The sequence below is a fragment of the Melopsittacus undulatus genome, chromosome 8, assembly GCF_012275295.1.
Source record: "Melopsittacus undulatus isolate bMelUnd1 chromosome 8, bMelUnd1.mat.Z, whole genome shotgun sequence".
Classification (NCBI taxonomy): domain Eukaryota; kingdom Metazoa; phylum Chordata; class Aves; order Psittaciformes; family Psittaculidae; genus Melopsittacus; species Melopsittacus undulatus.
This window is the reverse complement of record NC_047534.1, coordinates 46,913,420-46,937,875: the sequence shown is the minus strand read 5'-3', so window position 1 is coordinate 46,937,875 and position 24,456 is coordinate 46,913,420. Positions and strand designations below refer to the sequence as shown.

At 45.1% G+C, this 24,456-nt stretch overlaps 1 protein-coding gene across 6 annotated transcripts in view; it reads left to right on the top strand.

The window, feature by feature from the left end:
- The window catches only part of CAMK2G (calcium/calmodulin dependent protein kinase II gamma), a 139,721-nt gene that overhangs the window by 73,115 nt on the left and 42,150 nt on the right, over nt 1-24,456 (top strand). For all 6 annotated transcript variants that reach the window (XM_031052328.2, XM_034065070.1, XM_034065069.1 and 3 more), the window contains exons 4-10: nt 11,053-11,107; nt 11,702-11,767; nt 14,576-14,648; nt 17,720-17,822; nt 18,803-18,886; nt 19,738-19,832; nt 22,381-22,503. In XM_031052328.2, the coding sequence (XP_030908188.1) occupies nt 22,438-22,503 (66 nt within the window). In that variant the 5' untranslated portion in view covers nt 11,053-11,107; nt 11,702-11,767; nt 14,576-14,648; ... (2 more) ...; nt 19,738-19,832; nt 22,381-22,437. The remainder of the gene's footprint in view (nt 1-11,052; nt 11,108-11,701; nt 11,768-14,575; nt 14,649-17,719; nt 17,823-18,802; nt 18,887-19,737; nt 19,833-22,380; nt 22,504-24,456) is intronic.

Sequence of the window (24,456 nt, the reverse complement as noted above, 5' to 3'; positions counted from 1 at the left end):
CTCTTCTCTAGCATTTCTGTGTTCTCCTGCAAGAGTAGGACTGGGACTTGTTCAGTGCACCACAAAGTCTGCACTTTGCATGGATTTTGTCCACTGCGGTGTTAGGTGTTCTTCTAAATTTTCTTTGTTACACTGGAGTGCATCCCCTTTGGATCTGTCATCAGATGATCCGTATGTTCTTAGATCTTTTTAACCCAACTGTGGAGAAGCAGTTCTTCAATATGTTTTGTTCACAGTTCAAAATGAGCAGTTCTGGTTGGTTATTGTGTCCCAGCTCATGGCAGCCATTGCTGTCAAAAACTGCCTGCACTTAGGTTTAGAATAATAAAAATACATATTTGACGAGAGGCTGGTAGTAGCCAAAGAGCCACAGCCAAATTATTTTTCTTTCTGCTTCCATATTCTTTGCTGAACTGCTTCAGAGTTAATTTGTTTGAGGGAATTTATAGCAGTAGTGAAGTGCTGTCCTCAGCATCTCTTGGAATTATTGCTTTTTCAGGTTTTTCCTGCTTCAGACTTGTTCTCCAAAATATACTTGCACCTGAATTCTTTAATTTTTAACTTCTGTCTGTTGGCTTCTCTCAGCATAAACCATGTATTTAAAATGGGGAGAAAATACATAGAAATCTCCTGTGATGTAGAAGAGTTTCTTTTGACCCAGTTCAGTTCTATTTCCTTTGACAAGTGGTGTGTCTTCCTACTGTGTCTTGTGGGTGTGATTCTGATGTTTTGTGTATAAAAAAAGGTCTCCAGTTTGTGTGCCCTTACATGATGGGCATACAATGTGTGAATTGCTGCAAGGACCAAGAAGGATGCTGTGCTTCTGTGGGCAACCCAGCTGGAGAATCCCACATAACTAACCTGGGTAGGAAGCTGGGTGCATTGATCATGTCTGCAGACCTAATACCAGCTTTGTTGTCTTAGTGGTATCAGCTACAACTGAAGGTTCTCTCATTCCTTGAGACACTACTCTTGATAAGCAGGCCCTCACTTTTTGCTTCCTGCTGCCAGCTTGGAATATTTTCCTGACACCTTTTCCTTAACAAGAGATGTGAATTGCTTCCTTAGTGAACAAGAAAAGAGCGTAGGCTGTGTTTTGCTGTAAACAGCAGATTTCCTTGTTTTCATTTGGCTGCAGACATCCAGACTGCCTTTGCAATTGGGACAGAAAGGATCTTATATGCAAAGAATAGTTAAAATGCTGGGGATTCTCCAGTGGTTTGGCCACTGCTTGCTGCCCTATGTAAACTTCATGGTTTCCAAGTAGGATGTTCTCCTGCCTGGCCTGCTCTTTAAAGCTGCTGCCCTGTTATTTCTGCTGGGGGAATGCTCCTTTTCTCAGGTAAAACTGGTGTTTAGAGAGGATGGCCAGGGGAAAGGGAAACGGGGAGAAGAGACCTTGTAGCAAGAGCTGTGTTTGTGGCTTTCTGAGTTACTGAGCAGCTTTTCCTTGGAGGTGTTATGGGGCTGTCTGTGAGGACAGCAAGTTGCTGTGCTTCCTAAGGTCAAACAATGACGTTCTTGGCCTTATGTCTTTAACCCACTCTCTTTTTGCTTACACCCCTTATTCCCCACCCTACCCCCCCCCCCCCCCCAAAAAAAAAAAAAAAAAATCCCAAACCAGACAAAAAAAACAATAGGAGAAAAAAAACCCAAACCAACAAAACCCCAAAAGAATATGAGCTGGAGTGCATCCCTCTGGGAAAGTCTGAGCCTTTGAGCTGCAAGTTCCCATTTATTCTTTACAATCCCAGCACTGTTAGGGATTTCAGTGAGTGCCCATGTGTGTCTGGCTGAGAGGAGACTCCCCAAAACACCAGGCAGCCCAGCTTTTTAGTTCCCATTCTGATTCTCCCAGTTACTTCTTTCACTAACTATTGTTTATTTACCTCTTCTTTTCTCCCTTTTCTGCTGCCTATTCCTAACACCTTTTCCTGTACTTCTAAGGAAAGTGTTTCTCCATAATCCTTCTCAGTTTGGGAACTGAGTAACAATTGTATTTTTCTTCCTTGCCAGAGGATGAATTTATTCTGTCTGTGGTCTGTACTAAGGAGGTATTCATATTCCATTATTCATATATTTAGCTGTGAGATTTATCTGTATGCAAGCAATCCCTTACAAAAAATAGTGGGATGATGGCCAGACGCATCCCACTCAAAGGTACTGCAAGTGCTGGAGGAGGATTCCCCCACTGCACACCCCCCTCCCTTAACAATAGCATTGAGGAAACTGAAAGAGCCTCCTTTGGGGTTCCCCCTGCTTGAGCACCAGAGCAGAGGGATGGCTGCACTCTGGTGAAACTGTGACAGCAACAACTTGCCTTTTGAACAGAGCCTGTCTCTGTGGCAAAGTCCCATGACTGTCCTGGGCAAGGTGAGAAACAAGTTAATACAGCAAGGCTTGGGGGGGATGCATGGGCGCACACTGCTTTGCAACACCACAGGCTGTCCCTGATGGCAGGAATGGGTGTACTGCAGTTGCAGAGTCTCTGTGAGACCTAAAATCAGTCACGGCCTCTATCTTTGCTAATTCTAATGAACTGGGTGTTCTCTGTGTATTTTCTTTGCAATACTGATAAAGTTGGCTTGTTATTATTTGGGGGGTTTATAGGAAAAGCTCTCATACAATATTAGTGGTTATCAGAAGCACTTTGCTTATCTGGTATGTGGATAATCGGAAATTATTAGTAACAATTCTGGATGGTCGTGATTGCACTGTTATCAGGAGAGTAGGAAATATTCCTGCTAATGCACTGGTTTTGGCTCACATAATGTCTAAGTAGGGCATACTAAATGTTATATATCTTGCGCTGAACTTCAGCCTTTCGATACAGATGTTGCAAAATCAAAGGAAAAAATAACATCTACTTGCCGGTGAAATGGTTTTTAAGATTACTTTGTTTTCTTTTTCTACTTTTGCTTTTCACCTCTGCAGGACTAGCTTCTTAACAGGACACACACTGTTCTCCACGTAACTTCTTTCTAGGCTGTGAATTTCTGTGCATAAGGGAAATTTCCCCAGTTTGGCATTATGCATGGTAGAAAGGGCACTGTTTAACCTGATTTTGTAGGGCTGGAGTGTTAAAAAGGTTACAGTGAGACCATGGTGAGGGGGAAGATAAAACCTACCCACCCCTGTGGTTGTATATGCCTTTGCATACTCCCTTAGGACTGTTCTTGTCTGGTTCTGCAGAGCCTGCAGCAGCTTGGCTCTGCCTGAACTGGACCAGAGTGTTCACAAGCCCTTCTGTTCCATTTTCCAAAGCTTCAGAACTGCAATTGGTGTGAAGTGCCCCCTGCTCAGGGAATTCACAGCAAGCTGGTATATACCCAGCACACTGTAACATCTCTGTCGGATTTCGAAGGAGGAGGAGGGAAAGAGTCCATGTTCCTAAGGGACTGGTTAATAGCAGCATGCTATGTCCTGTTAGCTAACTGTCCTGCTGCTTTTAGTTACTGCTTTAACAAAGCTGGTCATTAGCTGCTGGGACAGATGATTTCTAGAGGATTATTTGCATTACACAATTTCATGCTTTTTAATAGCAACTTTTTAATTAAAAGGAGAGTCCTTTTGGAAGCAGCCTTAGCAGCTGCAGCTGAATTCTGTGTGTTTAATGTAATTAGAGGAACAGCTGGGGTGGGAGCTGAGCACCCAGCTCACAGGCAGTTGCAGGTTGGTGGTGGCTCCTTGTGGGACAGGCCTCCTGAGCGATGCAAGCCATGCGGGAAGCATCCTGGCACACAGCCAGGCTTGGAGGTGTGGGACAGTTCCCATCCTGGCTGCCCAGGCTGGCAAGCAGCTGGGAGAGTGAGGAGTGGGTGGTAGCCATCTGCGTCAGTTGACTTGACAATGGTGCTCAGTGCGCAGTCTGTGGGTATGTGTGTCTGTAGTGTCAGCATCTCCTGCTATGCTGGAGGGTATCCATGGAAGAGGGCATCAGGCCTGTTTTAGCCTCCAGTTTTATTCTGCTGGCATGCACAGCCTCTTGAAATATGCTTCTTGTGGTATCTCTTACCTCTTCTGTTTCTCCATGATACAGGCAAATATCTGATGTCTGGTTGGATACTGCTGAGAAATGAAGCTAATGAGTGGCTGGCCTTTAAACAGCATTGTTCAGGCCAGAAGATCCTAGAGCACTTTTCAGTTGGCACTACTAAGGTTGTGTGCAAGAGTTCCTATGTTGCAATTACCACCACCTAGGAGACAACCAGAAATCTCTGTTGCCATGTATTAGCTCTGCTGAAGGCACTGCAACATGGGCTACTTGAAAGTCCCAAATATTATATGATCACAGCACACAATGTGTGTTGGTGCACAGGTAGCTGGCTGAAAGTATCCTTTACATTCCCATAATATCCACATGCTTTACACTTAGCAACACCAGTGGACTTAGATTTAGCAGACAAGATTATCCTACTCTATAGCTTGAGCACTGTCCCTAAGGACAGGCAAAGACCAGTGGTATGTAGGAGCCTATATTACCATTTCCTCAGCAGAGACAAGTAGTTGCAAAGTGAAGATACTGGAAATTGGCCCATGAAATTATTCTCCTGTTTGTGTATTTGCCTTTTGCTGGGACTTCGATAAGTACTTTGCTTGCTGAGATTTACTTTGCAGCAGGTTGCCAGAAACGGCCCTGTGTTACAAGAGCCTACTTGCCCAACCACGGGCATGATCCCCCACTCAGCCCTGCTCCTCTGTTTGCTGTGGATGTGGGATATAGGGGAATGTTCGTCTTGGGCCTTTTACATGTGACCTTTTAACAGTGAGACGCCTGTTCCTTTTCAACGTCCTGTAATGTTCCTGTAGTTCAGGTAGACTTTTATAAGAAATGAAAGCTCTTTGCTGATTTCTTTATGATTCACTTCAACTTTTGCATTCAGAGACTTGCTTTGCGTGACTCAGCAGCAATTTACATTGCTTGTTAGGCTGCTACAGTTTGCGTGAGGGCGATTTTCCCCTTGTGCTTACTTGCTTAGTATCACACTCGTGTCACACTCGCACAGCATCAGGGAACTGCGGCTGCCTGTACAGGGTCACTTTATCCAGGCAGGGAATGGAAACCATGTGGCTTACTTACTGTATTGCTGTTTCTCACTAAAATGCTTAATTTTCTGTAGTTGATACCATGGCTTTTTTATTTTCTAAAATAAAAACTGTACATGCATGAGGATTTTGAACCGCTTTGAAGTATCAGTTTGAAGTTTTGTTCTTGAGGCAAGATTTCCAACAAGACTCTGAAGACAGCAGGCAGAGAACAGTAATAGTCACAGCAGATGTTCTTAGAAAGCACTTGAACTCCTGGTACCCAGCTGCTGTTAGGTTCAGTAACCGCAGCATGTCCCCTTGAGCCGCTCACTGTGATATCTGGCTTTGTGCAGATGCTCTGGGTTGCATCAGGGCCTCAGGCCTGACTTAAACACCCACACAGGACAGATGTGTAGCTTGCATCAGGTGGGGTTGAAGGTCTGAGGATCTGGGGAAAGGAGGTGATTTGGTCTCTCTGTTTTTAATGTTGTAAGTTATTTTAACAAAAGACCAGCTTTTTGGAGATGCTTCCTGTGCAGCTGAGTTTACACGGGATGAGTCTGGAGAGGAGACTGAGGGAAGAAAAGGATGCTTAAAGCATTTAGCTAGGTTGTGCCTTGTGTGTAGTGATGCACTGCGGCTCTTTAACAGTGCAGGGTTACAGGTGTGCATTTAAAATTGGAGGGACAGATTTAGGTAGCGGTCTCTCATTACACTTGGTGGAGTACCACTACAGTACTAGATTCAGGACTGTATATGAAGAAAGTTAGGCAAGTGGTGATGCACACTTTCTGCTGACCGACCCGCTGGTACTGTTGCAGATGATATTTCTACCTAACAGTCTGTAGTGATTCTGCTGCTTTGGATAGCATTTGTTCTGGCATTGCTTACTACTGCTGTAGGGTTTTAGTTATTATTTCTGAAGTTATCTGTAAGACTTGACAGTCATAGAAATCAGATGTGATTGTGAGCTCTACAAGCTCTACATTCTTTGTGTGGATGGGAGTGTTCTGTGTTTTAAAACCTTGAGTAAGGTCTTTCACTGTATCCTGTAACCGATTTAGAGCCTGACTAAATCAGGCACTGATTTATCTGGCTTGCTTCTGTTTTCTTTCTTACTCCCCTCTCCTTGACTGTTCTTGCTAACCGCTGTAGTACATGCTCTTTCATCCGTCAGAGACCTTTGACATGGGAACAGTCATCAGATGACCCTGGCTGTGTGTGGTGTTGGCAGGGACTAAATTCCCCCATCTGTAAGAATCCCTGTGTTAAGAATGTTTGTCTAGGAAGAAATATGGTTTGAATTGCTGCTTCTGGGTGACAGTATCAGTTACTAGAAGTAATCTACTTCATCTTCTGGTGAACAGAGATCAGGTTCCTTGGCAGGTTCTGGGCTCTTTTGTAGTTTGATCATCTTTTGGAAGACTTGGTGTTGCTGTTGAGCAACTTCCCTGTTGCTGTGACTTGAAACTCTTCTTATCACTTCTTGTGATGTGTGTTTTTGTCTAGCCTGCAGCTAGGCATAGATGTCACTGCTCCCCTGACAAGAGCCAGAAAGAAGAAGGGCTCAGTAATATTTTTGAAGAAAAGGTTAACTGGATGAATACTTGTAATTCTGCATGGATAGTCAGTTCTGGGGAAACCTTTACTCTCCAGCACCTACAAATTATTGTATTTCTCACCCTCTCATATCAACAAGTTACACCGTTATTAGCAGTCTGTGTGGACTCTGCTCAACTGCTTGAGTGAACCTGAACTTGTGGTTGTAATGGAGATCAGAATCACAGAATGCTTGGGGCTGGAAATGACCTCTGGAGATCATCTAGTCCAACTCCCCCCTAAAGCAGATTCACCTAGAGCAGGTTGCACAGGGTCATGTCCAGGCAGGTTTTGAATATGTCTAGAGGGGACTCCACAACCTCTCTGGGCAGCCCTGTTCAGTGCTCTGTGACTCTCAAAGTAGTTTTCACTTGTATTCAGATGGATCTTCCTGTGTTTCAGTTTGTGCCCATTTTCCCTTATCCTGTCGCTGGGCAGCATCCTCTCAATACTCACCCATCTGATATTTGTATGCATGAAGATCCCCTCTCAGTCATCTCCAGGCTAAACAGGCCCAGCTCTCAGCCTTCCCTCATATGAGTGATGCTCTAGTCCTCTAATCATCTTTGTAGCCCTCCACTGGACCCTCTGCAGTAGCTCCTTGTTTTTCTTGAACTGGTGAGCCCAGAAGTGGACACAGTACTCCAGCTGTAGCCTCACTAGGGCAGGATAGAAGGGGAGGATCACCTCCCTTGACTTGCTGGTCACACTCTTCCTAATGCAGCCCAGGATACCACTGGCCTTTTGGCAACAAGGCACATGGCTGGCTCTTGATTAACTTGTCCACCAGGGCCCCCAGGTCCTTTCCCACAGAACTGCTTTCCAGCAGGTCAACTCCCCTCATTGCTGCCCTGCACCTCACTTTAAGTCTAATGTTTTGAACTGTTACTAACTATTCCCATGGGAGGGCGGCTGTCATCTTTCCTATAGCTTTTCTGGAGTTTGCTGCTGCACCATTTACTCCCTGAGCTTTTGTCATGGTTTAAACCCAGCCACACAGCTCTTTCATTCACTCCCCTCCTTCCTCCCCCAACTCCCAGAGAGCCGGGGAGGAGAATCCAAAGAATGTAGCTCCCACGGGATGAGATAAGAACAGTCCAATAACTAAGGTATAACACAAATTACTACTGCTACTACCAATAAGAATAATAATGATAAAGGAAATAACAAGTGAAGAGAATACAACACCTCACCACCCACTGACTGATAACTCACCCCACCCCGCCTGATCAAGCACTGACTGATACCTTCTCCAACCCCCCAGAGCACTAGCCCTTCCTGGTAACTCTCTGTTACATCCTGGGCATGATGTGCTATGGTATGGAATACCTCTTTGGTTAGCCTGGGTCAGGTGTCCTGTCTGTGCATCCTTCTGGCTTCCCCTCCTCCCTGGCAGAGCATGAGGCTCAGAAAGTCCTTGGTCAGACCAAACATTTGAGCAGTAACTAAAAACATTGCTGTTATCGGCGCTGATCTCAGGCCGAAAGTCAAAAACACAGCACTGCACCAGATACTGAGAAGAAGAAAAAAATGACTGCTACTGCTGAACCCAGGACAGCTTTGTTACCTCAGCAGCCTAAATTCTGTGCAGATTTTGTTCCAGTGTTGTTGCTCTGGGCCATAGCAAGGAGGCAGCTCCCTTGTTAAGTTACTGACCTGTGTCCTGCCTCCAAGGCCTTCTTTTGCTGTGCAGCCCTAGGGTGATGTACAGCGTCAGTATTTACGGACTGCCTCTGTCCTCCTGTCATTGTTCCTCACCTAAGGATGTAAATAGTGTTTTACTGTCCTTGAAGGCTCTTTCTGCTGCCTCTGCCAGCTGAATTATGACTTCCTTCCCTTTTCTTAATGTATCTGTCAAAATTGCTCTCCTCAGGTGAAAGAAATAGCACCAATCAGCTTATTTGTTTTATTTTCTGGCATAATTTGCTGCCTACATCTTTACATCAAAATTTATTGTTCACTGTTTCTCACTTCTACCTGCAGACATGTTTGCTGTTCCCTTTTCATGGCCACTGCTGTCAGCCTGCTGGTGGCTGTGCTCCTCCTCTGTCATGATTTCACTCATACTGCTCTCCTCTCTGCTTGATTTCTTGCAGCATTTTGATGACCTTTCAGGTCCAGAGGAAGGAGAACACTCTCTTGTGCACACTGAGCGTCACCAGACATGATCTTGCTAACACATTCAGCTTTCCTTGAAGTTTCTCCATCTGTTCCCTCTTCATAAGGGCTCTTCACAGACTTTTGCCTGTGTCCTGGGCCTCAGCTCTTGTTCATGTGCCTGTCTCCTGTATTCATCTCAAATAGTCTTGGGCACTGGAGTGAAAACTGCCCTTTGCTGGGAACCCAAGTGTCCATTTCAGCCATTTCCCATCTTGTTTCCAGTCTTGAATGAAAATCTTTCTCCTAGAAAATACCTTTCTCACTTGCATTTCTGTAATGCTGCCTTTGTTGGTTTCTGCCAGCTGCTCAGGAAGCAAGTTTTCTGTAAATGCACAATTACATTACAATGAATTTATTACAAAGCCAATTAAAACAGCTTACTTGGAAGTTCTTTATTGCAGTGAACGATTTGACAAACACAGTTCATAAAGGTGATGTGTCTCTGTTTTCATGCTGTAGGAACAGCATGTTGCATCTGAAACACCTGTGGTACTGGTACTCTAAACTGTATTTGCTTGTTTGTGGCATTACGCTGGGTGAAGTGCTCCTCCCAGACCCCTGTGGTTAGATGCAGTAGAAATGCTAAGGAAAGGAAATTGGTCAAGGGGCCAAGTCAGAGAGCTTGTAGATAAAGGCAGAGAAAATACAGGAAAGCATAGGCAGAAAGAATAAGGAAAGAACAAAATCCTTTTAGGAGAGGTACTGGCAGTGGGCTCTGCACATCTGTGCTACTCTCAGTTTTGACTTTGTGTGTGTTTGTGTGCATGTGGGAGGGTGCCTTAGCAAAGGAGAGTTGCAAGGAGGGGGGAGAGCGTTGAGGACATTTGCAGAAGCTGTTCCATATGAGGTAGGAGCATGTGCCAAGTGCTAGTCTGAAACATTCCCAAGACAGTGATGATAGCTGATGTCATGCACCAATAAGAGGTGCAAACTGACCTCTTAATACTGGCAGAGAGAAAATCATTATGTTGAGAAAAGTCAAGACAGGTCACCTGTATTTTATGTGGAAGAAAAAGGAAGACACGAAGGAGAGGCAAAGGTACCATTCAAGTGACCAAGCAGGATAACAAGATGTTTCTTGTAGGGATGAGAGCAGTAACATTGCTTTGGTCAATACTCAATTAAAAGGTGTTAGAGTGACTGAGACACAGCCTAGTCTCAGCTAAGTGTTTCAGTTGGGTGAATCAACAAGGGAAGACTGTAGACATGTGAAGACAGCAAGTCCTGGTCAGGGTGTGAAGGTTGAGGCATTGAAGCAAATAGGATTGCTAGCTTGTGACTCTGGCAGGGAAAGTAGTGGTGTTTTCCAGCAGGGGAGGAAGCAAAGAGCAGGGTAGGTAGCAATATGAAATTAAGGGCTTTGTTTCCTCCCAAGTTAGAATTAGTGCCCAGGTGTCCAGTAAGCATCAAAGAAATTGAGATTTTGAGTCAGACAGGATGAAATGGGACTCTTCTGGCTTTATAGATACAGTAGTTATTGCCAGCGTGTAATGTGGGGAAAGCAGGACAGAGCCCTGGAGACCTCACAGTACCAGGGGACAGTGGCCCATCATGGAGGCAACCCCAGTCCTGCAGGTTAAAGCAGACAAGGAAATGGAAAAGGTGAAGGTTAATTTAGGCAATAGGAGCAGAACTCAGGGAGAGGATAGGTAAGGAAGCTGAAGGAGAATGAAATTGTGAGAAGGGGAATGTCTGTAACAAACAGATCAGAAATAAACCGAGACAAGGAACTGGCTCTGAATTTTGTGTAAGGATTTTGAGAGTAAGTCAGAATGAAGTGAGGAAAAGGAAGGAAAAGGAGGGAACTTCATGGAGCTTTGCAGATGAAAGGCAGAAGGAACATCAGTGGCACTGACAAGCAGATGAGGCTGGAAGTCAGTTTTGGGGGTGAGGGATTGTTTGGAAATTCTGAAAATGCTTTGTTTCGGGAAATAAGAATGGGTGGGGAGAAATGGCAGAACAGGAGCATGGAGGAAAGAGTAGGCAGATGTGAAAGGAGGGTACTGAAGTGTTAGAGAAGGAGAATGAACAGGAGGTCAAAGATATTTAGAGTTTGTTTTGACGCTGGGGAGGGGTGGGTGTATGTGAAGGACACCCATCTGTTCCTTTGAGATAATGGAAGGAGCACACGAAGTGAAGGGCATGGGGAATTAATAGACTGATTGGGTTGAGGGAGAACTTGGCTGTGTGCATGGGTTTGATTTGTGAAGTGTCATATTTGCTACATGCTCTGTAAACCTCCATTTCTTGATTATATTTTTGCAGTGCGGCTCCATGACAGTATTTCAGAAGAAGGTTTCCATTACCTCGTCTTTGATCTGTAAGTGTGTCTTTGGCTTTGATGCTTCACCAGTGATACAGGCACGTGGGTGCTTGACTAAGAGTGGAATAAAAAGCACCTGCATTAGTATAATTCTTCCTCCCTCTTTAGAGACCTGTAGATACCTCTGGCCTATTTGACAAAAATCCATAGACTGTGTGGTAGGGGATGGACCAGAAAGGCTCCTAGCAGCAGGCGTAGATGTGTGATGGCAAAGGATGGCTATCCTGTATAGGGAGGACACTTGACTGTTGTCCCTGAGGCAGTCTGGAGGGGGCTGATGAGGATTGTTCCACCCAAGCTTAGCCCACCCAAGTTTAGCATATACTAAGCCCTGTAGAGGCACATGGGCAATTTGTGCCCAGTGTGTCAACAGTGTCCTGTACACTGCTGGTGAAGTGGCAGTCCAAGGGGTCAGTCATATGGATGTGTCAGTGGTGATGCTGTGTTGGTGGAGCTCTGCCCTGCCTTTCTGTGCTGCAGGTCCCTGCATAGGCTGCTGGAAAGAGCAGACAGATGGCTGCATATGCCCTGTGCAGCCCTGAGCTAGACGTGCACAGGCTCTGTAACCTGCCTTGTTGTTTTGCACTCCAGGGTTACAGGTGGGGAGCTCTTTGAGGATATTGTTGCCAGAGAATACTACAGTGAAGCAGATGCCAGGTAAGACTGTTTACAGACCCCTCTGTGTATATGCCACATGTGTTGGCAAGTGGAACGAGTTTCCTGACTCCTGTTCTGTGCATGGCTTTGTTCTGACACTCTTGTTCCCCATCTGGAAAACATTCCTCTTTCTGCTATCAGTGTAAAAACTATTGTCACTGGTCAGCCTAACCCACCACAGCTCTATCCCCTGTTGCTTGCACAGCGCTGCCGTCTTTGCCACTTGCAGATGCCGTCCTCTTTGCTGGGAGACCCATTGGTAGCAGCTTTGTCTTACTGATCTTTCTGGTGGTTGGTGACAGTGTCCCTAATGAGCAAGTGTTGGCCTGTGCCTGTGAGAGCACTGTCTGCTTGTCCTCTGGTGTAGGGTTCTAGTGATGTGCCATTGCTGTTGTGCAGACCCATTCAGTTTGCCCGTGTCTAGGTAATGGTTTACGGGGCAGGGGGGAGAGCGGGCTTTGGAAGCTATGCTTCTGTGGCAGTCCTCTTTGTGAGCTGGGTGGCACAGTGAGAAAAGGCACAATGTGAGAGCACCCTTCATATTGTAATACTAAAAAGATTTAGAGTTATGCCCTTCTTTTTTGGAGTGTGTCCCCCCTCTCCCATGTGTGAGCTTCCTGAAGTGGCTTGTGCTTGTCCATTTGCTGTTTATGCTGGGTCAGTGTTTTGTATAGCAGTAGAGGACGATATTCTCTGACCTGTCTGTCTGCTGAACATGCAGTGTTTGGAATCAAAGCTGGGATTAAGCAGCTCTTGTTCTGCTTTAGCAGGGTCTGGGAGTGGCATGATAGTGACATTTCACCTCATCTTATTCCACACCCATGTTCTTATCTATTCCTAACCTTTGCTGGAACAGGAATTAGGGAAGCTGTGAGAGAAGAGGGGTAAGAAGGGAGCAGTGGGTGCTGCTGCAGGATAACCTTGGTAGGCAGTACTGTGAAGATCAGACTGAGTGCGAGGAAAGACACAGCATGACCTGATAGTTAAGAGGAATCTGTGGGCGCTTATTTGCTTTCCCTCTTGTACGCTTACAGCCTCTGTCTTCTAGGCATTTCATGATGCTTTTAAGTGAGGCATTGCACCATGCACTCCATTGTGAGGCATCTGCTGATGAGGAAGGCCAGTGGGCTCATAATCTCTGATGAGCTCCTGGCAGAGAGGTCTGAGAGCCCTGTAGATATATTCAGTGGGCTGCACAGATGTTATGGGCACAGCATCTCAGACAGATACACAGTCATTCAAGCCGTTCCACCTTGAAGTTGGAAAGTTATGAGGTTATCAATCACCATCCTTCATCCTGTCCCTCTTGCCAGTGCCTGTTCCCTGAAGTGGTCAAGAGCTGGCAGTGACCAGCACTGCTCAGGAAAATTATGGCAGGGTTAGGGAAGAGGAGAACAGTCTGTTTCTCTGCAAGGCTTCCTCAGGGTGCTCAGCCCTCTGACTGTCAGCTGGCCAGGTCTTGCAGTGCCCACAAGATGACAGGATGAAACTCCTCCCTTTCTCTCCCCATGCTGAGCTGAATTCCAGAGCAGGCTGGGAGAGCGAGGGAGTGAGGTCCGTGCCAATCCGCTGTGCTTGGCTCGCCTGGGACACCTCACACTTTTGCCATTTTTGGCCAGAAAATCTCCCTCGCTCAGACTCGGCTCTGTTCTAATTATACATTTTTGTTTTGGGAGCGGGCAGATATTCATGGACTCCGACCCTGAGGATTGTACTGCCAGCTCTGGAGGGCGGGGGTAGCAAATACGCAGTGCCGCACCTCGTCTTCCCTTCCTCCCCTCACCCTCTTCCCGTCTTTTCCAGTAGTTAGTTCCTTTTCCCTCAAATATTTCACTCATTTCAAGCCTGTTCCCCTGAGGTTTGTACAGTTCAGTGAGGGGACTGACTGATCCTGCAGTGAGGGCACAGACCCACCCCAGCTGCCCACATCTCGGTGCTTGCTGCCCAGCCATAGTTGTCTGAATGCCTACTGCATTCCACGGTCACCCTTGGGAGCTGAGTAAACGTTTAGTGGAAGAGGTGTTTTCAACCAGAAATCTCACCCATGGGTGTGTGGCACTGTCCTTAAGCGACAGGTGTAAATAACATCTTGCTTTTGCCCCTGTGGTTGCAGCAGTGAGAGTGGCAGAGATGGGGTTTTCTGTGAGTGAGGGGAGTGCAGCATACTGCACTTAACAGGGAATGAGTCTGCTTTTCAGATTGCTAACCCCTTAAGTGGGATCTGTACTTAAAAGGCACCCAGCAAGCGGGTGTGTGTGCACATTGTGTATGTAAAGTGCTTGAGATGCTGCTCTGAAAGCTTTGCAAACTGGCAGGCACCCAGGAGTCGTCATCCTGAATTTGCTGGGGGAGGCTGCTGCTCTCTGAAAGTTCATTCTTTGCTCAGGACTAGCCCAGCTGAATGCTTCCTGGAGTGATTTGGTCTTGCTTACCCAATTTTGGCTGCTGCTTGTAGACACTTGGGTGCCTCAGTTCTCCTGTGTGGGGTGCTTACTGTTGGCTGAAGGGACAAGTGCGATGCTTAGTGTAATGGGGAGGAAAGGAAGGAAGTGATGGGAGGTAGGATTGAGGCTTTGTGGCCCTGCTAGAGATAGGGTGTTTAGCATCCTGTTGCTGAAAGTGCTGTGAGTGTCCAGCTGTGATGGTACTGAGCTATGTCATCCAGTGGACATGGTGCAGGGATTCAGCCTGGGGTCTTGAGCTCTCCCTGGCACAAATATAAAAGCTAGGGAAACAGTTCTGGGATGAGATGAGATGCCAAGTATATGTGTGTGTGCATAACTGTGTGTCTTTCCCTTTATCTTTCAGCCACTGTATTCATCAGATACTGGAGAGTGTGAATCACATTCACCAGCATGATATCGTGCACAGGGACTTGAAGGTAATATTTCCTCCGTGCCGTGAAGGCTGAGGAGAGCAGCCAGGGGATCATTGGAAGAGGCAAGACAGGGATATACCATGTTGCCAGCTGGCAGGGCTCTTTCACTTGAACAGGGCTCAGGGGTTCCTGAAGCACAAGTTTGTCCCTTCAGCTTTTTCTAGAGGGTGTGCTGAACTCCTGAGGAAGTTCTTGGTCTTCATGAGCCTTGCCAGCTCTCAGCCTCCCTGAGGCAGCTCCAGGATGGAGTAGTTGTGAACCTTGGAGTGCAGTAGACTTTCAGAGAAACTTGGGTAGGATTCATTATAATGAAGTACACTTTCTAGTTTGCCATTGAAGAGATCTCTGGAGACCTGGGGCAGTCTCTGTTCAATCTGCCAGGTTGAGTTTGTCTGCACAGAGCATGTATATTTTTGTTCTGCGCTGTTGCCAAACACATGCCACTGGGCTAGGGCAGAGCTGCTCAACAAGAACTTTTCACATCATTTCTTCCTTCTCTCATCAGTAGAAGCTCTTTTAATCTAAACCCAAAACTGCTGGCCAGTTAAACACTGTGTGAATAGACCATTTGCCACATTATATTGCATTTATAGACCCAGAACCTCTGCAGTATAAGTTGGTTTAACTCCCTTCCCACACAGTGCCAGCTGTACTGGGAGCTGGGCAGGCTCCAGAATGAAGACTTTTGTGCAGGAAGGTCTGCCTGCCCTGCAGCCCTTTCTGTCTAAAGTGGGGATGGTGATGGCCACCAGCAGTCCAGTTAAGTTAATGCAGGATGACACATGCTACCACTGCTGGTTTTGGTTATACATTGCATAAGGGGAAGAGTATAAAAATATATTGCAGAGAGCAAGGTAAAGGCCTATTGCAAGCTTGGTGGCAGTGTTCTCCCAGGGTTTAGATCTAGTGGGCAGCTGTTAACCCTTAGTGTTTCTGGCAGACTCCCCTACAACACTTCTGGCCTTCTGATTCAGAGCACTGTGAAAAGATGCAAGCTGTCTATTGAAGAGTGGCTGCTTTGGAGTAGACCTGACATCTTCTTTTGATAAAGCAGCCTTCAAGAGGCACTACTGCCCAAAATTAGGGCCTCTATGAGTATCAGTAGAGTTTTCCAATAAAGGATGGTTTAAGTTTTTCTTCGCATCCTGTGTTTGGGTATAATCTGTTTTGCTTCCCAAGTTTTGTTTGTGTGAAAGTTGTGAACTTTTTAGAGCTTATCAGCTGCTGGACACTTCCCACTGCAGTTAATGTGTTTCTTCTGTTGCTTGCTCTGATTCACTGAAGCTATCCAGGCCTGAAGAGTAGCCATTCCTTTTAGCAATAAGATCCTGTGCTCTTCATTTAATATTTAGCTCCTTGCCAAAAGCTTGGCCTTCAGGATCAGTGTGTAATAACTGCAGAGCTTGCTTCAAGAGAAGTCTTTTGCACCTCCCTTTCATAAGCCTGCTTTTGGCTGACATGCTCTTAAAGACCTTCAAATGTTGAGCTGCCCATAGGGATTGCAAGAAATTAGGGAGTTCATTCACATCCTTACCAAAAAGCATGTGAAACCTGAGACAACCCATATTTATGTTGGCAAACATGCATGTGGATAAGCACCATTTGCCTTAAGGTGTTTTTGGCTGTATTTTAGAAGCACATAGTTTCTAATTTCATTGTTTCTTAGTCAAGCCAAGCCCAGGTGTGATCTGAACTTGGAGAGATTTTCAGATTTCATTGGTCTTCCACTTGAGGGATTTGTTTACACTGGTGAATTTTCACCAGTGTAGTTTGATTAACACAGTCTTTTCAACTTCCCATACAGTGAAAAGCCAGTGACATCCAAATGTATTGAGACTCAGTTCCTTTCCCTTCCATGCTGCTCATGGCAAGGACTGTTATGGGCAGGGCTGTTCTCCCTTCATTCAAAGCAGAAGCAAGGCATGTGCCCAGTACTTTAAGGCAGGTGGATGAGTAAAGCATCATGTTCCTGTCAGGAAGGACAGGGGTAGAGGATTGTTGTGGGATGAAACTGGTGAGCAGGCTGCAAAAAAGACCTTCATCAGATTTGTGAAACTGAGACAAGTTTCTGTTTCCGGATTTCCAGTTTTCCATCTTGTTTGTTAAAATCTCTAGTTGATATGAAAAGCACAAATTATCAGAGGGGGGGTAGGATGAGAAATCACATTTATCCTTCCTATCTACAAGTTGGCTTTCCTGCAGAGGTGTAATAGGCACCACCTTAAAGGTCCCGGAGTTTCAAAAGATCCCATGTAACTAACTGCTTTTGTGCTTCAGAGGGAGCTGCTGACACTCAGAACATGTTTTGGAATTGTGTTAACCTCTTGCTGAAGTCCTTTGCTGGAATACAACAGAATTATGATCAGAGTGAGATTCATGTGAGGGGCAAAAGTCTCCCTTTCCTGGCACATTGAGCAAGTGGCACGCTTGCTTGTTGTATATGCAATGGCAGCAGTAGCAAGACAGCATATTTTATGCTGCTGTAAATATGTAGCATGAAGAAACAGCTTACAAGAATACTCACTGCTGTGCTGCTCATGCCAATTTGAGGCTGAGGCTTTTTCTGTTAGGGATGAAAGCTACTCACTATCTAGACGATGCCTTCCCACATTACAGTGGTGGATTTGGCAGCCGTTATTAGCATCATATTTACTTTTCCAGTGCCCTGGGGACCATGTAATGTTCCTGGGGAGAAACATCACTGCAGATTTTATCTACTGCATCCTTTCCCCCCACCTCTCAATTACTCTCTGCGGGGATGACAGAAACAAATTTTGGGTTCTGTGCTTCAGGAACTGTACTGCCAGTGCCCTCTGGTGTCAGCATGTAATATGTGGGCTGGGTGAGGAGAGGCTCTGGCTCCCACAGGGGTTTGTGTTAGACTTCAGGATTTTATGCCATGCTAGGTTAAGGCTATTTGTTTCTGTTGCTCTGTCTTCACCTGAGCAACTTTAGTACATGCCTGCTAAATTCAGTCAGCAGATTGAATTCAGTGATGTGAATACTGAGGTAGGAGGGTTTAACAAGGGTATCAGTCTTTCATTCTTACCCCCTTTTCTCTTTCTTCTCCCCAGCCTGAGAATTTACTACTGGCAAGTAAATGTAAGGGTGCTGCTGTCAAACTGGCTGACTTCGGACTGGCTATAGAAGTCCAGGGAGAGCAGCAGGCCTGGTTTGGTAAGACTCTTTGACCTTTCCTGCTTTTGCTTCCCCCTTTCCTGGTGGCTGGTTGAGTTGTTCCCTTCCTGAATACTTTCTCTCAGCTCCTCCAGCATGCTTGTGTGTATGTAGCATTGCTGCTTCCTTTCCAAGCATCTCAGCCTCTGCATCCTTGGGCATGAGCCTAGGTGCAATAAGTGAAAGAATATGATAAATAAAGAGAGAAAAAATGTCTGTGTATTTCTCTATTCTTGGTTTCCAGTAGATGCTGGTGTCAGAGATGAATGCAGCTGCTAAGTTTAAAGCCTGATCTGAACTTTCTTACTGCTCAGGAGTGTATACATCTTGAATTCTTTTGATCGTTTTACAGAAACACATTTAACCTGGCCTGCCTCAGGGTCTGGCCTTATCTTTGTTTAGAATCATAGAATCATAGAATGGTTAGGGTTGGAAAGGACCCTAAGATCATCTAGTTCCAGTCGTCCCCCCCCCCGCGGCAGGGACACCTCACACTAAACCATGTCACTCAAGGCTTTGGCTAAAACATAATTAGAAATGAGACCTTCTCAGGCTAAATGTCATCTCCAAGACTTTGCAGTGCTGCAGAGATTCTGGAGAGATGGCTGCTGCTCTTGATCTGCCCTCACCATTTGGAACACAATCAAATGTGTTCCATATGGGTCTTGTGTTTTCAAACACCAAGCCATTATATGTAACAATGATCTCAGGCCTGGCATATGAGTTTGTGCCTAGCTGGTTGACATGGTATCTCTTTTCTATTCTTCCTGCATTGCATAGACACTCAATCCCATCTGATCTCCCCTTTCCCCTCCCTACCTTTTTGTTGGTTTACTAAGAGGTAGCTCTAGCAAATATGAGACGAAGGGTGGGAAATCGTTTTTGGAATTTGTTGGTTACCGCTAGTGAATTTTACGATATGGCAAGATCTCTTCTGCTTGGGTACTGTTAAGTACTTCATGTAATCCATTTCCTGGCAGGGTTTGCTGGCACTCCAGGCTACCTCTCCCCTGAAGTCTTAAGAAAAGATCCTTATGGAAAACCAGTGGATATATGGGCATGTGGTAAGATTCTGATAAAGTGTTTTACAATTAAACAACAACGTTTTGTGTAGAAGAGCAATTCTTTGTAACCTATTGCTGGGAGGGTACACAGTGCTCCTTCTTGGGTGGAGAGATGAAGGCACACTTGAGGATAAGCACCTTGTGTAGATGGAGTTAATACTGGAGTCTGAACTCATTTGACTCTGGCTCCTAATTCTTTCCTCGGGCCATCTACCAGATGTTTGAGACTCAAGAGATAGGACCTGTCTATGCTTTGCAGAGTCAGTTGTTTAGATAACCGTAGCAATTTCCTATTACTCTGACTATGTAGCAGATGAAATACTGAAGAGAGATGACTTTTTTAAAGGAAAAAATTAAGTGTAAATGTATCTGGGACTTATAAGTTAAAAGATACGTGATACCAGTGTTGCCTGATGTGGACTAAATGGTTCTCTGCAGGCCAAGAGTGTTAGCTTTGGCAGTGTCATTTTTGTCCCAAGATCACGCACGTAAGCATGTAAAACCACAGTCCTTACCAAAAAGTCACTTGCTGCCCAGCAGCCCCAGGGAATGTGGCTTCATTTTATTCTGAGAGCAGCTAGGAGTTGTGGCTCACCAGCCATGATAGCCACAGGAGAGTAGAAGGATATCATGCACCTTGTTCTAGCTCCTGGCACATAAAGTGCCAGGGTGAGGTTCAGCAGAGGAGAGGTTTGCACTGTCTTTCTCTACCTCAGAAGACTAAATATGATGGCAAATGAAGATATAGAGCAGTCATTACCTTGGGGACTGTCAAGAGGGAAGGAAGAGGGGCTGAAGGAATAATTGGCGTATTAGCCTAACCATAGTGTATCTGTGTCTCTCCCTCCCAGGAGTGATTCTGTACATATTACTAGTGGGGTACCCTCCCTTTTGGGATGAAGATCAGCACAAACTCTATCAGCAGATCAAAGCCGGAGCCTATGACGTAAGGGCACTTTCTTGCTGAGTACCTGCATGGGTGTAGAAGCCATCCAAAACATGGCACTATCTTACTCGGTGTTTAGCATCAGGCCCCAAGCTACTGTGCAGAGCGATGTTCGTCATGTTCATGCACCTTGTCCTCACTGCCCAGATACAGTCCTCTTTGGGGCTTCAGAAAGGAAATGTGGAAACATTGCAGTGGGCACCTAGATGTTGCTGGTTGTTAGGGAGATGCAGAGATGAAAATGCAGATGGTGGGAAATGGTGTCCTCTAGTGCACTTACCACAAAGTGCTGCAGATGTAGCTAATGTTAATTCTTTCACGGGAGCAGAGGGAAGGCAGAAAGAAGGAGTCTGTCTTTATCAAGACCTAATTAAAAGTATGTGGAAGTATTCTGTAGGCTAATAGCTTAAATTATGGCCTCTGGTCTCCTCATTGCCATAGAGGAATTTCTTCCAGCAGTGGAAAGAGTGGAGCCCAGTGAGAAGACTGAATGGCAGGGGCTTTTGGAGGGGTGGCTTTATGGTGGGGATCAGCTTGGTGGGTTGGAGGCTCTGGTAAAAAGCCAGTTCATGAAACAGTTTTCAGAGCAAGGCAAAACTGAAGCGTGAAAAGTGCCTGAAGGAGAGGAATAGCAAGGGTGTTAGTACTGGGAAGCAAAGTGGTGTAAAACGTGGTTTGGGTACCACAGCTTGAATGTTTGACATAAATTCTTCCATATAAAGAGAAGCTTGGGAGGGACAAAGGAACTTCTGGAAATCCTAGTTCGAAGCCTGCAGGCATGAATATCAAGAGGAAGTTGAGGAGTTTGCATTGTAGGTTGTCTTGTTGTGCGTATTAAAAAAGAAAAGGCAAGGGTTCTGCTGGATCCCAGTTGCCTCCCAGCTTCTGTGCCTGAGACCATGACAGCAGCTGTACTGGTGAGAGCAAAGGTCTGCCTAACCCTGTGTCCTGGCTCAGTGGCTATCTGAGTGAAAGGAAACTGATAGCCTTAAATGGACTCATGTTCTCTTGTCTTCCTGCCCCTTTCGTTTCTGTGTTGCTTGCTATTTGAAGTGGTTTTGCACTAATTCTGTCGATGGGGATTTTCAGAGCACTTCAGGGATTAAATGTGTAACTCTTTCTGTAAGTCATGAGGAGTGAAGTGCCTGATACCTCTCATCTAAATGTTGAATTTCAATTCTTACCTGTAATGAACAAGTTGCAGTAGATTCCTCCTGTGTTTTGCCTGGTAGAAAACAGCTCAAGTTTTACTTGTGTACCTGCCCCTGGTGTCCTTACCCCAACAGGCCAGTATGTACTGGACTGGTCTGTTGTTCTCTCTTGACCATAGAGGAAATGGTAACTGTGAACTGGACTTTGTGCTGTTGGGTAGGGGTTTTGCAAGGCATTACCATGAATACTTCAGAGTTTGGATGGGGGAAGGTGTCCTGGTTTGGAAGCTCAGTATCATAATTTCCAAGCTGTCTCTTGCAATGTTAGCAGAACAAATTTGTATAATGCCTTGCTGATGCCCAAGCATGCAGAAATAGGAGTATGTGTGAAACAAATGCAGTGGTGTATTTTTATGTCCCAACTGAGCAAAACACAAAATGTAGGAGAAAAGAGATAGGATGAACTTCTTCTAAATAACGTAATACTCTAAGGAAGTGTTCTCAGGATGGATCAGTCTTTCCCTTCCCCTTAAAGACTTTATCCCAACAGCACATTTAGCTTTGTGTTCTCAAGTTCACCTCTGTTTGCACAGTAGATTCATAGGAGTGAGATGTACTGCATTTAATCTCAGTTCTCATCTATACCACATGCAAGCATCTGGAGGATGGTGTTCATCTTTATTATTACTGGAATTATAGGAGAGAGCAGTTACCTCTCGTGGGTAGCTGAAATACTTGAGAATCTTCTCTTTGTTTCCATGCTTCTTTATTCCCATCCACTATTACATCTCTCTTGCTCCCCAGGTAATGATTTCTAGTATGGTAGCTGGTTGCTAACAGCTTGATGGTGGGATGTTACACCTAAGTGACTGATATTGATCCAGAATATTGTGCTCTGTGATGGCAAAAGTGACCTGATGGGATGTTCTCTGTTAGCAGTTTTTGCTTTCATAAGGTTTTGATGTAGTTAAGTGTTTATGATTTTGCATATGCTGTTACAGCTTTTTAGCATGCTGGAGAAAGAGCAAGGTGGGGTAGAAAAGATACTGCTTGTGTTTTTCACATCAGAACTCATGTTCTGACAGATCTGTGACTTAGGTTTTTTGACTGTTGAGTGTGAAAGAAATTCAAAGGTCTGAGTGATTCCTAGAAAGCTTTTAAACTGGTAATCTACCTGTCTGTGTCTGGTGAATGGTACAGGTATGTCCTGCTGTCTCCATTCATTCACTGGATTCTGTACACTTTTTGTTCAGCTTGGGTTTTCAGGGTTGTGTTTTGCAAATGTGTTAGCCCTGGTATCCAAAGAGCAAAAGCTGGAATTCAGCTGTGTAGGAAGGAAAATCTCTTGTGCTAGTAGAAAACACTTTCACTTCATCTGTTCCTTCTTCCTCTTTCAGTTCCCATCACCTGAGTGGGACACTGTGACTCCCGAAGCAAAGAATTTGATCAACCAGATGCTGACGATAAACCCTGCAAAGCGCATCACAGCTGACCAGGCTCTCAAACACCCATGGGTCTGCGTAAGTGCTTTCCTTTATTACAGACTGACTTGTGGTTTACCCTGAACTGACACATCAAGAAGACTTTGCTGCAGAGGAACCCAATACATTTGAAATATTTCAAATTGTGATTATTTTGTTTCTCAAGGCTGACCTTCAACACAGCAACTTCGTTATGCTGTGGGACTTTACTGCCACTGTGGGGGGAAAAACCCCCTTATTCTTTTAAAAGTCTTGTGAATGTCCACAGTTTCTGTTTTTCCCCACATGTCCTCTTCTGATCCATATTATACTAAAATGTCAGAGGGAGTTTGGCATCAGACAGAATATCTGAGGAGTATTTTGTTCTTCATCTGTATTTCAGTTTATGGCATTGCATCTTTGCAACATTGGAACATTTCTGCTGTGCTGCAGCTTAACTGGCTGTAAACTTGAAATCCGCAGAAGAGCTGTTGCTGTTCTGTGTATGTAGTTTCTGCCTTGCCAGACCCTACACATAAGTACTTTTCATCTTTTACAAAGCTGGCAACGAAATCCCAGAAATCAAGTGGGAGTGGCTGTAGGGAGGGCAGCAATGGTGTACTTTTATCTCTGCAGGATGAAATAATTCCACCTAAGTCTAACCAGATGTTCTTGTAATACTGTAGCATAGTTCTGCTTTCTAGGATGTGCCTAGTTTGTTCCTTTGCCCATTTATTCTTGAGAAATGATGGTGGTTTTTAACTTCCACCCCAGAACAACGGCTCAGGAATTTAAACTTACATGAAAATCTGTGTAACAGGAGTGTCATGTCTGCTGTAGTGATGTGAGTTCCTTGGAACTCAAAACTTCACACTAGCTGAGGCTTTGCATCTCTCTGTTTTTTCTCCTTGCATGCTTGTAATCAATAGCAGTTCCTGTATGTTTAACTTTTATCCCGGTGCCTGTAACCAAAGTTGTATGTATTACTATAGCTTGCTCCCTGTGGCAACATAATATAGAACAGTTCAGGAGAGGCTTTCCTTCTCTGAGTTATGCAGAGTTCAGTTTCACTTCACAGCCATTTCAGCCTCTCACCCAAACTGCCTCCTGTTAGTCTGTTGTTTCCATTTGCTCTGCAGTCTCTGTGTGTGCAACATGCATTTTTCTTTTGGGGGATGTATTGCTCCTCTGATGTTAATGTAGTAGGAAATCTTGAGTTTATCTGAGACATCGAGTTCCCTAACATCACTGAACTGAAGTTTGTGTCCTGACTCTTGTACGAACATCACTGTCATTCCTAGGGAAGCCGGATGAACAATGACCACCAAAGTTTTTAGAGGACAGCTTAGCTATGTTCTACCTCTGTGCTGGCATGTGTACTGCAACAGGTGACCAGCTTTGATGGTAGGATCAGAGATTTCCTATGAAACTAGCTGAATATGAGCACAGTTTACAGTTCTTTTGGGTATTGCAGAAGTTTTTCCAAGCAGGAGAAGGATAATGGAGGGTTTGTTACACACTAATCTGCCAAGTTAGTAATTCACCCACTGTCCTTGTAAAGGGAATTCAGGCTTCTGGCTCTATGCAAGAGCAACAGCTACTTTGGCATTAGTCTCTGGTTTCCTCATGTGCTCTAAATGCCAAGCAGCATCAGTTTCTGGTTTCCTCATGTGCTCTCAGTGACTGGCAACACTTCTGGGAAGTTCTCTTTTGCAGCTGATGTGATTCCAGTCTGCTGTGGTGACAGGTGTGCATCACTGGCTAGAGCTTATATGCTCAGGTTTTTGCTCTGGTACAATAGAGCTGTGTGATCTTTCCTCTTACACACTGGAAGTCTATTTCTGCAAAACTGATGCAAAGATGCTGAGGCCTCTGCCAGTCAAGCACTTAGATTCAGGGAGTTGTCATGTTCAGGAAGGCTACCGCTCACTAGTATTCACTTACCACTTGGAATTTCCCCTTAGAGCCATAACTAATGCAACCCAGATCTTTTCTGTAGTGCCTCTAACTCAA